This window comes from Pyrgilauda ruficollis, unplaced genomic scaffold (genome assembly GCF_017590135.1).
Source record: "Pyrgilauda ruficollis isolate IOZ18807 unplaced genomic scaffold, ASM1759013v1 scaffold20, whole genome shotgun sequence".
Lineage (NCBI taxonomy): Eukaryota > Metazoa > Chordata > Aves > Passeriformes > Passeridae > Pyrgilauda > Pyrgilauda ruficollis.
In genome coordinates this window covers 826,922-842,824 of record NW_024519207.1, presented here as the reverse complement: position 1 = coordinate 842,824, position 15,903 = coordinate 826,922, and the positions used below count along the sequence as shown (strand labels likewise).

At 39.6% G+C, this 15,903-nt stretch overlaps 1 protein-coding gene across 1 annotated transcript; it reads right to left on the bottom strand.

The window, feature by feature from the left end:
- Positions 1-702: 702 nt before the first annotated feature.
- Positions 703-9,751, bottom strand: UFM1 (ubiquitin fold modifier 1). Its single transcript, XM_041467050.1, has 6 exons — positions 9,682-9,751; positions 9,540-9,596; positions 8,784-8,841; positions 6,628-6,667; positions 6,207-6,239; positions 703-2,049 (listed from the first exon to the last, which is right to left on the bottom strand). Coding segments are annotated over exons 1-6 (258 nt in total). The 5' UTR covers positions 9,684-9,751; the 3' UTR covers positions 703-1,981.
- Positions 9,752-15,903: the final 6,152 nt, after the last annotated feature.

Sequence of the window (15,903 nt, the reverse complement as noted above, 5' to 3'; positions counted from 1 at the left end):
CTACACAACCATGTCAAACCAGACTTAACAAAATGAACTTGCAAAGGTCAAGTCAAATTGCAAAGTTTGGTAAAAATGTTTTAGCACTGAAATAGTCTCTTTACCAAACAGAAAAGCCACAGTCAGATTTTAGAGGCCATATTGAGACAAAGGTGTAATGAACAGAGTACTAAAAATACCAGTTATTTTTCCAAATGAACAAATTCTTAGCATATTACATAAACTACCTGCAATGCAGTATATCAAACACTTTATGTTCTGTTACAACCTAAGTAACAGTGTGAGAAATGTTAGCCACCACATGAAATGATTTTTACATAACTCTCAATTATGTAAACATCAGAGCATCCTAGTTTTAAAATGCAGTTAACCATGATTCCCTTTCAAAAACACTGCACCTTTAGACAGGAAAAAAAAAAAGATTCCTGTCTGTTATATTCCAATATGAGGTGCTTTCTCAAGCATTCAGGCAAGAGATTTGCAGCTAAAAATTACAAGCAATTAATTTTATTCACACTAATTATATTGTGGCATTAGACTAACAAAAAACAAGGCACTCTGCCCTTTGGGGCAGTGTTCTGTAGAATTCTGCATAATTACTATCTTTGGGCTCAAAATTAATCCCAAAGCATGCGGAAAAATTAACGGAAACAGTTTTTAATTATTCTCAAACTCTTAAGAATAGGAGAGAAACGTTTGCACTTTTTCATTTAATTGTTTATTAAAGAAAAGAAAAATACAGAATTTTACAGTTTATCTTAAATTTGGAAGCCGTTTATAGGCAAATATTGATTTCTGGGGAGTTTTTCTTTATTTCCTCAGCTGACACCCACTCAGAAGGGCATTCTGTACTTCTGCATTATCTGACACATTATCTGAACACCTCTCTAAAGCACAATGATTGCACAGGACAGTTGTATTTGTGAGAATACTCATTTAACCAAGCACTGTAATATCCATTGTTCTTTCTGTTCAACTCAGCAGAACAGAAAAAAAAAATGCAATATGGTAAAATTTTGCCAAATACATTAAATCACAGCATAGACAACCACTTTATGAAAAGCAGAGACTTCTCTACTTAAAATACATAACTGATAGTGTACACAAGGCAATTTCTAATCTGAACAAAAATATTTCAGTGAATTCTATGCTGTTCTCCATGTAACAGGCAGCAACAAAACCAAGACTTCTGGAAAGAACCAGCATTAGTTTACTGAAAAAGGAATGACATATTTGACCAGTCTACACATTCCCAATTACACTTCAATCCTTCCCAGCTGATGGCACTTCACATGAGTAGACTAGGTCTCACAAATTCTCTGAAACTGAGTTTAATTTAACTTCACAGCATGTCAAAATGAAGTCTTAAAGCACAAAAATCTCTGTATTCTCCTTGATCTCAAATACTTGCAGCAATTAAATCTTAGAATTACTTTGGAACATTTGGCAGCTGTTTATTTATTTGAGTAATAAACTCCTGAAATTTTCCCTCTACTTGAGATCAATAATTGAGCCAGGTGAAAGCTGTTCCCCTACACTTGGAAATAACTTTAGGAAAAAAAATACAGGAAAAACCCCAACTTTCAGCACACAGTAGGAATAATTTCTTTGTAGCAACATCATAACACAGTTTTCCCTTTCATGAAGTAGGCTCAACAATATGCAGTATTTTAAGTATCTATTGATGGTGGCTGTGTTTACTCTTGTGGTGTCAATAACATCTGTAGAGAAGTCTTTCTTACAGCAACATAACATACAGCCAGCCTGTCCTACTAGTCAGGGAAGAATCAGTGCATGAGTTACTGTGTTTTAAGAGGAAAATGAACCCTTATCTCCGTTTACAAAGAAAAAAATCAAATCCTGGGAAGTAATTTCTGCTTGCTTTAAAAAAGTCCAATTCATCAGTTGCATTTTTGAGTTCCAAAATAAATAGACCTCTGCTGCACAGCAATGTCACCTATTCCCCAGCTTTCAGGAGATGTTATGAGCTCCCAACACGATCTCTGGGAATGAGCCGTAGATCTGAACCATGCTTTAGAAACACATTTCCTAAACAAAGAAAGAAAACAGGATGTATTACTAACCAAGAAAATACAATGTTCCCTCACTAAACACATTTAAAGGATAACAGTGTTAAGTCAGTGTTTAATAGCTTCATAGTAATTCCTCTGATATACCAGAAACAAAGTTTTCATGCTTCCACAGAATTTTACCTTGCCTCTCTTTTTTCAAAGAGCTCTTTATTTTAAATGAAAATGCAAGGCCTTGCAAAGTGCAGCCTTTCAAACTCTGCAGTTTCACAATCGAATGCCTCATTTTACTTACAAGCCATAATAATTTCAAGAACAGAAAATGAAGATTTATTTTTCCACAATTATTTCGTTTTCTTGAGGTCATTCATGCCTTCATTCATTTTTAGTTCTCTCCTTGGTTCAGTACTTATTGACTTCTAACTACAGAATCTCAATTGTACTTTTCTTTTAGGAAGGTTCCCCAAATGTCCAAGCATATGTTAGTCTCATTTTAGCATAAAAATCCCTTTGAACTTCTTATTTATTACTGTATTATCTTAATTATCATAGTCTTTTCAAGAAGACATAATAAAAATTAGAAGTTTCTAATATTTACATGTGTTGATTTTTTTGATGTAGTCAGGTTGCTATTTATTAAATGTAACATTTGCAAATGAAACCACATCACTAAGTGATGTATTTACTTAACAATATATGGAATATTTACTTTTTTACTTCATACTACTACTGCACAGAATCAACTATAAGGCCTTGCAAAGTGCAGCCTTTCAAACTCTGCAGTTTCACAATCGAATGCCTCATTTTACTTACAAGCCATAATAATTTCAAGAACAGAAAATGAAGATTTATTTTTCCACAATTATTTCGTTTTCTTGAGGTCATTCATGCCTTCATTCATTTTTAGTTCTCTCCTTGGTTCAGTACTTATTGACTTCTAACTACAGAATCTCAATTGTACTTTTCTTTTAGGAAGGTTCCCCAAATGTCCAAGCATATGTTAGTCTCATTTTAGCATAAAAATCCCTTTGAACTTCTTATTTATTACTGTATTATCTTAATTATCATAGTCTTTTCAAGAAGACATAATAAAAATTAGAAGTTTCTAATATTTACATGTGTTGATTTTTTTGATGTAGTCAGGTTGCTATTTATTAAATGTAACATTTGCAAATGAAACCACATCACTAAGTGATGTATTTACTTAACAATATATGGAATATTTTATGGAATAATACTACTACTGCACAGAATCAACTACATTTGATTCCTTATTCAACCTTGAATTAACTTCTAAACCAGAGTAATTCTACTTCTCTCCCAAGCATCCCATTCCAGGGATGCAGACTGCTCTCACAAATAAGATTAAGGTACTTGACATCCATTTAAATTGTCTGTGTATTAGAACAAAGCTACCCTTTTTTGATTTCCAGCAAGTGGATCAGGATCAAAATCATTGTATATATTAGACCCTTAGAAAACCAATTCAAAATAACATGTTATCAGAAGACATTCTGATCTTACAGATCTGCCAACACCTGGTACTGAAGGGATCTACAAAACCCACTGAATGCAAACCTGTCTTCCCAGCAAAACAGAGAACTGCCTACTAACCTTACTATTCTAGATTGGAAACATCCTTTTCTAATGGCCATCATAAAATTCTGAACATTCTAAAACAAGCCTCAACTGCATCTAATGGAGACAGTAGCTCACCTCACCTTGGTCTGTTTTCATCATTAATATTACACTGATTTTATTAAAGTTATAGCATACTACTCCCTGAACTATCAAGGATTTAAAATTGAAATCAATACAGGGATTAAGTGCTAAGCCTAGCTCTTTCAGCTTTCACTTCCCCTGCTCCATGAAATCATGTAAGGAAAATGAAAGTCATACTTGGGGGCTTTTTTTTCAGAAAGGAAGTGAAATTGTGCAACACTACAAAACCTCTGAAATCCCCAGGGATTACTAAAATTTTATTTCTGTGTATCTTATTTTGGAAGTTTTTGAAGACTAGAATAACTGTAAAATATGTAGAAACTCTGATCTATGAAAAAAAAAATAGAAAGAAGAGAAAAAAGTAGATTTTAAGGTACCAATTAATGAGGCTGAACAGAAGATTAAACCTAAATTATATATGTTTACTTGTAAACTGAGGAGTGATTTTGGTCTGAGAGCTAGGTTTGGTGTAGGCTGTATTTTGCTTGTTTTGTTTGGGTTGATTTTGGAAGTTTGTTTTATTGTGGACTGGTTCATTTTGTTCCAGTTAAGGGCAACATCACACAGGATTGCCAGAACACCTATGCTTAAAAAAACATAATCCATGTGCCTAATTTTACATCTGCAGAATAAGAAAGTGATGACAACATTTTGTATCTAGCTGCTTTTAATTTACCTGTTTCTTGATCATGTGATGCTGTCTTATACTACTGAATAATTCCTCAATATTTATAAGAGCTTAGGAGAGGTAAAGCAAATCAACTGGAGAGGGGAATTCAATATGCAGAGCTGCAAGTACAATGAACTGATTTACGGATGCCTTCATTCAGCAGTCAAGCAGTTCTAAATACACTTACTTTTAAAGGATTAAGCTAATTTAAGCTACATAATACAAAATGAAAGCATGCTGCGGAGGAAGAGAAACAGCCTAAGTGTACCTTAAGCAATTTTACCATTTTGCCTAAGTATTCATCAGTGGTCATGTGAAATTGTGGCTTTACATGTGGGTGATGATCTAGTAACTAAAGTAAATTATTAGATTTATCATCTGTTTTCATACACTTGGTCATGGGATCATGAGGACAGCATCAGCTGAGAAGTCTGCCTGAGGCAGTACACCTGTGAAGTCATAATCCAGGTGTACTAAGGCAGGATAGAAGTCTCTGATGGAGCAGAAAGCCACACACTTAATTGATCTTCATTTTCAAATGTTGTTGATACAATCACAGACCTCAGAAACAGTCTCTACACTTAAATGGTTTCCTTTACAACTCCAAAAAATTCCCCAAACTAATGTCAAGCAACTGCTCTTCTCACCATCAGATACTGTTCTGTGCTCTGCGAGGATTTACTTTATACTTCCTAGTTTACACAGCAAGGTGTGCTGATAACACCTTGTTTTATTTTTCTTGTGGTACCTTCAGTAATGACTGGCAGTCAAAGGGCACAAATGAGACAGATAGATAGAGGCATGGATTTCATGCAAAAACCAAAACAGCAGCAAGTCTCTATCAACCATTCATCATGTTTGCAAGCAAGAGTTAAGCAAATTTATTCTGTTTTCACTGGATGACTGGATTCCATAAGCAGCAAAGCCATTTTTACTAGTACTTAGCAGGTAAGAAATACTCCTAACTTTCTACCAAAATACTCTGTTCTACTCTCTTCTCAAATGGTTTAAGATTAGAGTACTGTAATTATTTCCCAATTAGTTTAAAAGTTTAATAGCTTTTCAAGAACAAGTCCACACAATCTGCCTCCGGACAGCAGACCATTATCGGTACAATTCAACCTCTGTACTCTGTTTCCATGTATTTCAGGAGGTGATGGGAAAGGGCCTTACACTTTCCTGTGACAGAGATAAATCTTCTCTCATAGCCAGCCTTGACATCGGATTTCAGGGATTTCTGACATGGAACCCCCTCGTGAGAACAAGAGAGCTATCAGCAAGAATCAAAAAATGGTTTGATTTGAAAGAGACCTTTATGAGCACCTAGTTCCAATCCAACTCTTCTGAAAACACACTCCCCAAAGCCCCTGGAGCTCCTGCTCTAAAACTCTTACTTTTTTTACAGTATCTCATGATAAGTGCTGCTAGAACAGCAAGGACTACTGAATTAGACCGAGCAGGGGAGGAAATATAGCTGTTACTTATTACTGCAGTAGCACGTAATACTGTATGGCTTTCAGACTGCACCTTAAATGCAAAGCTCTGAAGATCAGAAGCTCACCACTTTTTCACAGAACTAAATAAACGCTGAACAAAAAAAACCTCACTGTTTTTTGGATTTAACCTTTTATACACTACAATGACTGCAGTTTTCAACTACTGGGTAATGCTCCTCCCATTTAAGAGGACAAAACCAAAAATGTAATAAAACCTCCCGCGCTATACATTAGACAGAGAGAAAAATAACAAGTTTTAAATACTGGGATTCGTACACAGTAACTTACCTGCTGTCTGTGCAGGGTTTATTCCTATACCATCTAGGAAGAAGGAAAAAAAGAGAATAAAGAAGATGAAGCAGACATATTACAATTTATTACATTATATTTGCAGCTCAAAAAACATACCGGCAAGATACAACTATTACATCAGGTCATCATGCAGCTATTTCCCATAGCTAAAAAACATGGGAACTGACAAGAAAGCTCCAGCATAGAGAAGTCCAAGCTACATATTTGGACAAAACTGAATTAGTGGTTTAGTATCTTCACCCCATGCATAACAAATTTAAATAATGCTGCAATATTATTAAATTCAATTTGCAGTAAGTAGAGCTTGTGAAACATGAGAAAGTATTAATTTTATCAATAAACTTTCACTGAAACCTCAATACAAAAACTATTAAAAATACACAAACTATATTCTTACCATTTGTTATAATGGCACTTGTTGCTGCAGGAACTTTGAACTAAGGGAAATAAGAGTAGGACAAAACAGCATAAGAGACATAGTTAAAGCAGAAAATATATGGCTAATATTAAAACTGTGATTTTAGCTGGTTCACATACCAAAAAAATGAGAAAATAGGTCCCTAACATTTATAGATATAAGTAACTTTAATGGAAATGGATGATTATTTTAGTAGTAATTCCACCAATGTAATGGAAATTTTTTTCTAAGTATCATGCAAATGTACACCTGAAACATGTACCAGGTAGCTCTAAAACATGGAGGAAAAAACCCAACAGATACCACACACTATGAATGAGATTTTTTTCTAACTAGCGCAAGTCTGGTTATGAGTTGGCAAATTTTAAGTTTTTGAGATGTCTCAGTAGAAACTTGCTAAGGCCAAATAGCCAGAACTTAAACACTTCTCTGCCCTGAGAGTTTTAATCACAGAGAGGATAATGCACTTCCCCTGAAGATCAACTAACAACTTGGCCCAAATTTTGATCTTTTCCATACATGTATAACTTAAGGTACTGTGAAACTGGTTCTTGAATCACAACCCACTATAGTTAATGTTAAGCTATCCAGTTCAAGGAATGCAAAAACATTCATGTAACACAAAAGTTATCTGTCGTTCTTTTCAATGCCAGTTCACAAGGAGCTTCACTCCTGGGGAAGAGTTTATCAATCTTTTTTGCTCTTTGCTAACAAAGCACTTCATTCTGCCTAGTCTCAAAGAAATGCAAAAAGCTTCAGCCTGATCCAGAACAGCCTGAGGTCAAACTCCCATAGATACTCAAAATACTCACACCACTTAAAAGAATGGCTTCCTAAATGTGAATATTTAAATCAGTAATGATTCTCTAAATCCACTACTCATATGACCCTATCACTAACTAACATTGTGATTCCATGAGTAGGCAAAGTTAACAGGTTAAATGGCAACGCCCACCAGAAATGGCTCCTCCCTTTCAACATCTCCAACTACTCAGTCACACTTATTTCTGGTACCTTAATACTTGCTTGTTAAACTTTCAATCTAGGTCTCTATGTATGGGTAGTGTTGGCACAGCTGTATTAATACAGAATAAAACTAACTGGGGAAAACATAGTAAAAACCCCCAATTAAATCATCAAATATCTTTAACAGCAAGCAATATTCTGTATAATGTTCTCTCCAAGTAAATTTACAACAAAACTAGTCCACAACCTCCACCCACAAGCTGTGTTTCCTCTAATAATTTCTGTCACATAATGGTCTAACAGTAACAACATAAGGAGACTCAAGATGTGGAGTCTATTATCCCTCCTAACTGTTTCATTACAATTGCAATGCTCAAACAAAAGAAATTTTCAATAACCCAAAACTTCCCATGTTTTCCTAAAAAACAGACAGAGAGAGAATTGCAAGAACAGACTCTCAGCTGATTTTTTGCCAGTTAGATGAAGAGACTCATCGTGTTTCTGAGCACTTGATTTTACTGTTTTCATCCAGTGAATGCCTCTTAATTTTTGCATGCTTCATCTGAAACAACATGATACATCTCTTCAAACACATGATGTGAGCAATTTAAACACCTAATGGTATAGGATTCCATGTGAAAGATCAACACACAGAAACTAAAGAACACGCTATCCACGTCTTCCCTTAACACAGTGTTTTGTATCTATGCCATATGGCTCATCTCAATACCTTCCACAATCAAAAACTCTGTGTCTTCCAAAGTCAGAGATTACTAGAAGAGAATGTGAACAGTTCAAGAGTTTCCTGATAATTCTAAAGAACTTTCCTGATACTCCACATAAGAAATTTCAGTATTAAGTATCCAATTGCAGTACCTTTTAGTTCTCTTCGCTGTCACAAAATTTTATATCACTGCTATAAAATAGTTAATTACAAAAAACAGTCACCTCAATGCCATCTGCTGATGCATAAATTGAGCAAGGACCACTAAGTTCAGGATTCTGAAAGTTCTGCCAGGCCCCCACTGAGACCTGTAAAGCTTGCGACCATCTGTAACCAACAGCAGCTCCCTGTGCTGAATTAACCACTGCATTTTTATCATTAACAAAGCTATAGCTTTAAAGAACATGCAAAATGTTAAAAACCAACATCAACACTCTCTACTTACTTCTTCTGCAGCAAACTTGAGGACAGCTGTGAAAGGTGTGCTCTCAGGCACGCTTAACCTGAAATCACAACAAGTAAATACGTGGCTGCCAAAACAAACCCAAAGCTTTATCTGCTGTTAAACTACTGACTGAAACTTCACTTTTACCAGTGGAAATACTTTTGCCAAAGCTGTGCAAGCACTATTCAAGGGGAGAACAGGTCCCCGGGGGGTGTGAGACGCTTCAAGAGAAGCCTTTTTGGCAAAGAACAGGGACACCTTTAAGTGTCAGCAGATGTGACAAATCTCAGGAGGTGTGGGATTAAGCTCCATAGCAATGTCCTCTCCAGGAGGAGAGAACTCGGCCTCAAGCTGTGGCAGGGATGGTTCACGTGGAACATCAGGAGAAATTTTTCACTGAAAGGGAAGGGGCTGCCCAGGGTGGAGTTACAGACCCTGGAGATGTTCACGGGAGGCCCAAGGCGGCCCGTAGTGCCATGGTCTGGCTGACAAGGCAGTGATCGGGCAAAGGCTGGACTCAGCGATCTCAGAGGTCTTTTCCAACCTGGATGACTCTGCGACTCTGTGGAATGGCAGTGGGGGAAAGCGGGAAAACCCCGAGAGCAGGGCCAGCCACGGACATCGCCTGTCATTCCAGACGCAGGGAGACAAACGCCGTTCCCGCTGGCGGAGCGCCCCGCCGGGATGGCCATTGGAGCCCATCCGCGATGTGCCCCGTTTTCACTCCCCGCCGCCCCACGCAGCGCCGGCACTCACACTTTGTAAGGCAGCCGGGGGTCCGAGGTGAGCGTCACTTTAAAGGTGACCTTGGACCTGTGAAGAGAGCAGAGGGTGAGGGCTGGCTGAGGGAGCGCGGGGGCTAACGGACCCCCGGGCGGAGCCTCCCTCCCTCACTCACATGGTGCCGCCGGGGCCGCCGCCGCTCCCACCGACACGTCAGCGCCGCCCGCAGCACGGGGGCCTTCGCCGGCTCCGAGCTGCCCGAGGCGCGCCTGGCCACAAAGGGAAAATATCATGCCCCGCCGACCCGCTATGAGGCACGGAGCGGCCGCGTTCTTCCTCAGTGCCTCACTGCAGCTGGGAGAGAGAGAGGCTGAGGGGTGGCGAGCGCAGCGGAGAACAGTGGGGAGGATTTTTAATGAGGCAGTGGCACTGGCTGTTCCACTGCCGAGGTAGGACCCCGGCACCGGGACCCGGCGCTTCCTCAGGAGCTGGAGGGAAGCGCAGGCGGGACATGGAGGGAGCGGGGCCGGGATCGGGCTGGGCCTGCGGAATCGGCGGGCTGTGGTCACACAGGGAGTATGTAGGAGTGGGGGTTTGGTAACCGGAAGCCACATCTGGTGTGCTGTGTCCAGTTGTGGGCTCCTCAGTACAAGAGGCTCCTGGAGAGGGTCCAGCGCAAGCGCACCAGGATGGTGACGGGTCTGGAGCATCTTACGAGAGGGAGAGAGGAGAGCCGCGCCTGCTCAGTCTGGAGAAATGACTGGGAGGGGATCTCATTAATGCATATGAGTACCCCAAAAACAAGTGCCAAGAAAATGGTGCCAGACTTTTCAGTGGTGCCCAGCGATGGGGTGAAGAGCTGAAACACAGGAAGTTCCACCTCGACGTGAGGAACAACATTACATTGAGCGTGACAGACCACCGGAACAGGCTGCTTACGGAGATCGTGTAGTCTCCCATTCTGGAGACATTCAAAACCCACCTGCACACACTCCTGTGCAATCTGTTCTAGGGGAACCTGCCTTGGCAAGGGTTTGGAGTAGATGATCTCAAGAGGTCCTTTCCAACCCTGATAATTTTGTCATCCTGTTTTGCTCTCAAACCAAAATGGTCTGCAGATGCTTGTTAAAGTTATGCAGGCAAAAGTGGATGCAAACACTGATTCCTATCCCCTTAATATTTAAAACTGTTCACTTCTTCCTTGTGATGAGGGAGCTAGAACGGGCGTTTTGTTTGATAGTGATGGATACTTTTATGGCAGAAGAACAGTGGGTTCCAGTTTTGTTTGTTTGTGACTTTGGACAAATCAATTTCTCTTTAATAAGGTGCCATGGAACTACAAACCACCTTTGTCTTTAGTAGTCATGTATCTGCTAATGCAGATGATGACTGAATTTTCAACTCTGATATATCAGTATTTTCCTTACAGAAGACATTTTGTCAGATTTCCCCAGTTTCTGCTGTCTGTAGGAAGGACAGCATTCACTGCAGATGAAGTGCTTGGTGTCACACACTGCTTGCCAAACTGGTCATGGCAAAGCATTTTATTGTGTTCACTGGGGTCTCATTAGGGTTAAGGTAGATGCTGTACAAAAGGCTTGGAGTGGTTATTTTATTTTTCTTAAGGACTGGCTTGTTGCCCAGGTATGAAATCCAGCTTTTCATTCTTGTGCTGTTCTTATATGAACATAGACCAAACTGAAAAAAAAATAATTTAAACCCCTAAGAATTTCACTATCAGCTTGTCCAATGGCAGTCACATTTTCCAGTATCTCCTGCATTTTTGTTACTGTGTCTTTTTTCATGGCTGTATTGAATTTGGGAGGTGTACACATCTTGTAATCCACTAATGATCTCATGGCTTTTTCATCCCCCTGCTTTTAAGAGCTCACACTTGAAATTGGATCTAATTAATAATCATCTCTTAGTATTTAACCTTGCATTTAGTGCATTTAGCTAAATGCCATCCTATATTTATCTTTGCCCTTTTCAAAATCAGCTGTTTTTTTATGTATGTTTTGGCTTTGGCTTATGTAGCTCTCTTAACTGCAGCTTTCATTAATGCATTGCTGTCTCCTGTTTTCCAAGGTGTTGAATGCAGATGTGAAATAAAAGACTGATCTTTTCAGCGCTTCATTTCTGGCCTCTCACTATAAGTACTTCCTCTCTGAGGAAATAAGCAGATCCAAATCTCCGTGTTGTTGGAACTGGACTGTGTTTAGTAACCATATTTACTTGGTTAAATCCAGTTTGAGCGTATGTGTGCTAGTGCTGAGAACAGTCTAAATCCAGGCCTGGCTAGTCCTGTGTTCTGACCATGTGGTCTTGTCCTCTGTCAAGCAAAGGAACCAACACTTGTGACCAGGTAAAGGATCTGTTCATAGAACTGGTTTGGCAAAACCCCCCAAAATTTCCTTTCAGGTGATTTAATGTGGTTATCTTCAGAAACCACCAACAGAGAAGGACATGAGGAAGCAGAGCTGGTTGGCAGTGATACAGAACTGCACCTTAGGTCAGCTTGAGATGCTGTGGAGCTGTGTTCTGAGCAGGCATCAGGAGTTTCATGGTAATGCCAGGGGGTGGTGGGCTGACCCTGGCTGGATGCCAGCTGCCCAGGGAAGCTGCTCCTGTTACTCTTCTTCTCAGCTGGCAGGGGAGTGTAATGCCAGGGGGTGGTGGGCTGACCCTGGCTGGATGCCAGCTGCCCAGGGAAGCTGCTCTGTTACTCTTCTCAGCTGGCAGGGGAGCGAAAACACGAAGAAAGGCTCAGTGGTTGGGATAAGGACAGGGAGAGTTCAGTCACCAATTACTGCCATGGGCAAAACAGACTTGACTTGGGGAAATTATTCATCAAACTAGAGTATGGTAATGAGAAGTAAAATGAAATCTTAAAAATATCCCCCCCACCCCCTCCCTTCTGGACTGAACTTTGCCTCAGAGTTTTCTACCTCTTCCCTCCTGTATGGTTCCTTTCACAAATTGCTCCAGTGTGGGTCCTTCCCAGGGATCACAAGCCCTCAGCAAACCTACTGTGGCACCTGGAGCACCTCCCACTCCACTGACCTTGGTGCTTGCAGAGTGCTTTCTTTCACATATTCTCAATCCTTTCTCTGCTGTTCTGTGGTTTTGGGTTTTTTTTCTCCTTCTTAGGTCTGTTGTCCTAGAGATGCCGATGGGCTGATGCTGATGGGCTCAGCTTTGGCCAGCAGCAGGTTCATCCTGGAGCCATCTGGCATTGGCTCTGTTGGACATGGGGAAGCTTTTGGCAGGGTCTCACAGACATCCCTGTAGCCCCTGCCTCTAACAAAACCTTACCATGCAAACCCAACACACAGGGTCAGGATCTTCTGACGCAGAGTCAGGCATCCAAGTGATTTCATGAAAGGAAGACCTTTTCAGTTCTGCAAATTCAGAATTTTCCTATGCTGTCTCAACCTATTCAAAAAGCTGGCAGGGTTGATTTTTTTTTTTTTCCTTTATGAGAATTTACAGTAAATAGAGGAAGGAGAATGTGCATGATTTTTCTCTTTTAATTGGGAGAGTTAATGTGACTTGTCCTGTCTGTAAACAAGCAAGGGATGGTTTAGAGGATTGTATTTCACTAATGGGTTTATATACAACATTATCTTCAACTCCAGAAAAACTGGTTCATTTAAAACAAAAGTCTGCCCTTTTTTCCCTGTGAGTGAAGCCAGAGAAAAAAAAGTATTTCCTCATAAAATTTGTTTTTTCTACAGCTCGTAATTACCCAGACTCAAATATGTTGTGTTACAGCAATGAGACCTAACTTTGACTTTTCTAGCTGTGTAAATGACAAAAGGAATGACAATTTCAGCAATTAATTAGAACAGTAGGGATCTGGCAATATGTAAACACAGTTGTTCAACTGAAAGTTTTTAGTTTAAGAAAATGAAAAAAAAATTACAAACCAGAAAATAACCATATAGCCCCCTGGATGCTGTGGATGTTACTGAGACGAGCTAGAAAACCTTTGACAACTCTTTGGGCAAGACCTTCTATTTGTTAATAGCATTGCAAGAGAAAATAACTGCAGTAAATAGAAGCTGTTCATCCCATGTGCCTATATTCCACCTGGCTGGGCCTAGTGTAATTGAGTTGAGAAAAATAAGCAGAACAATAGCCACAGCGCAGAGTAGAAAGTACCGGAGAACTGTGTTTATTGGTACTTAGCCTGCTTTTATTCTTTCCAGTTTGTTTCCTATCCTCCTTGCTGTAGTCTCTGTTAGCTACAATATATTGCTGAGCATTCAAGTAGAGCTGCCCCATGATACAGAACTGGGAATCAATTTCCTGCTCCTTCAACAACAAGTCAACATGACCAGTTTGGAGTCCGGCCATAAAATTAAGCATGAGTATTTGTATTTTTGAAAGATTTCTCCTTTGTTTCGGATGCACATGCTGTGACTTAAAGCTTCTAACCTTCGTTGCATTTCTACGTTCATGAGTGCGTGTGCCATTGGAAGAATGCCAGTTTTTGTGCCCATGGAAGGAAGAGGAGGAAGAGCTTATTACATAAGCATCTATGCTACGTACTCTATGGAAGTATTAAATATGGAATTTTAAGAAATGCAGGAAAACATCTTCCACCTGCAAAATTTGCTTTTAGCTTGTCAGTTTTGGACTGAATAATGAATGTTTGACTTCCAGAAATCTTTGGTGAAAAAGTACCAAATTTAGCCTTTTAGCAGGTACCATAAAGTTAGGTCTTGGCACCAGCGTACTTTTCTTCTGTGCTTGCAGTGAATTAAATAAAGAGCATTGCCAAGCAATGTGTTACAGGAGGGAGAGGCAGAAGAAAAACAGCGTTTCTTCAGCCAACCACGTCCCTACAAAGCACATGGAACAGACTGATCCCTTCAGCTCTTAGTGAGGCTGGGATTTCACCGGGGGATTGAGTATTGCTAACTCCCTTGAAAAAGGACAGGTTCTGTTTTTTACCCCCTCTTCTGCATTACAATCTGTTCCTGGTGTTCTGGCTGCTTCTTGACCTGTCTTTGTACTTGGGGGACCCAGCAGTGAGTTAGTTCAAATCAGCAGAAGACATGGATGTTTCCCTGCTGACTCAAAGCATTGAATGACCTCAGGGAAAGGTCTGAGCTGACACAGCAGCAGAGGCAAGAAGATTTCCCCCTTCTGTCAGCAGGGAATCACAGAATCATAGAATTCTTTAGGTTGGAAAAAATCTGTAAGATCATTGAGTCAAGTGTTAACATGTTTGGACTTGATGGTCTTAAAGCTCTTGGGGATATGGTTTCCTCTTGATACCATTTCCTACAGTCGGGATGCTGGAGTCTTCCTTTGGCTGGTACATCCCCTTAACTCTCCTTTGGCTCAACGTGATGGTGTCTCTTGGCCTGATTTTCCAAGCTTATAAATGTGAGCCTCTGTGACCCATCCCAGTGCAGAGAGGTACCTGCTTGGCTGCAGGATCCTCCTGTCAGCAGAAGTCATCTGCCTTTCTCAAGCAGAGTCTGGTAGGATCCTTCTGTAGGAAGTTCAGCACTCCAGAAAGGAAGAAGTAGCACTGCATCATCTCTTAAGTTGTTTTTGTTGCTGTTTGTTATCCCCCAATAATTACATATTCTATGTTTTCTCTTTTTTCTTTTATTTTTTACTTTTTCTTCTTTTTTTTTTAAACAGAATTAGTGGTGTAACACACCACATAAATTTAACCTGTTTAAACTAGCCTGTTGTTACACCCCAGTAAGAAAACTTTAACTTTCTTTAAACAGGGAGTTTCCACTTTCATGAGCCTGCAGCCCATATGAGACTTTTGTTCTTGTTGTGTCACAGCATTTCTCTGTAAAATATAGGCATACATAGAGGTTTTAAAAAGTGTTGTTAAGCCAAAGATAGAGGAAGATTATAACACTTTAGAAATGCCATGCAAAGTTAATCATCAGACAATTTGACATGTCTTCCTAATCTTCCTCTAACAAAACAATAATTAAAACCTATTACAGTTCTCTTGTGTGACAAACATTTTACTAAAATAATTCATCAAAATAAGATGATCACATACAAATGTCATATTAGTCATATAGAAATCATAATGCTAGGTCTCTAGATTCCAGAAATTTTATTTTATGCCTGCATGTGGTTAAATAGTACAGATAACCACATATCAAAACAAGGATTAATCTTCCGAAGTACCAGAACTAGATTTTTTTTTCAATTGCTTTGAAAAAGTAATTATTAAGGATTCTGTGTAATAATCAAAATGGTAATTCAGGAATCAAGCAATATGACAATAGGAAATAGCCCCAGGTTGTGCCAGGGGAGGTTTAGATCAGACATTTGGAAAAATTTCCTCACCAAAAGGGTTGTCAAACACTGGAACAGGCTGCTCAGGGAAGTGGTTGAGTCACCATGCCTA

Excerpts from the sequence above, each read along its gene's own strand:
- UFM1 (XM_041467050.1), bottom strand. Across the intron at positions 6,240-6,627 it reads AAGTGCCATTATAACAAATG|ATGGTATAGGAATAAACCCT; the intron begins GTAAGAATATAG and ends CCTTCTTCCTAG. Across the intron at positions 2,050-6,206 it reads AAACCCTGCACAGACAGCAG|GAAATGTGTTTCTAAAGCAT; the intron begins GTAAGTTACTGT and ends TTCTTTGTTTAG.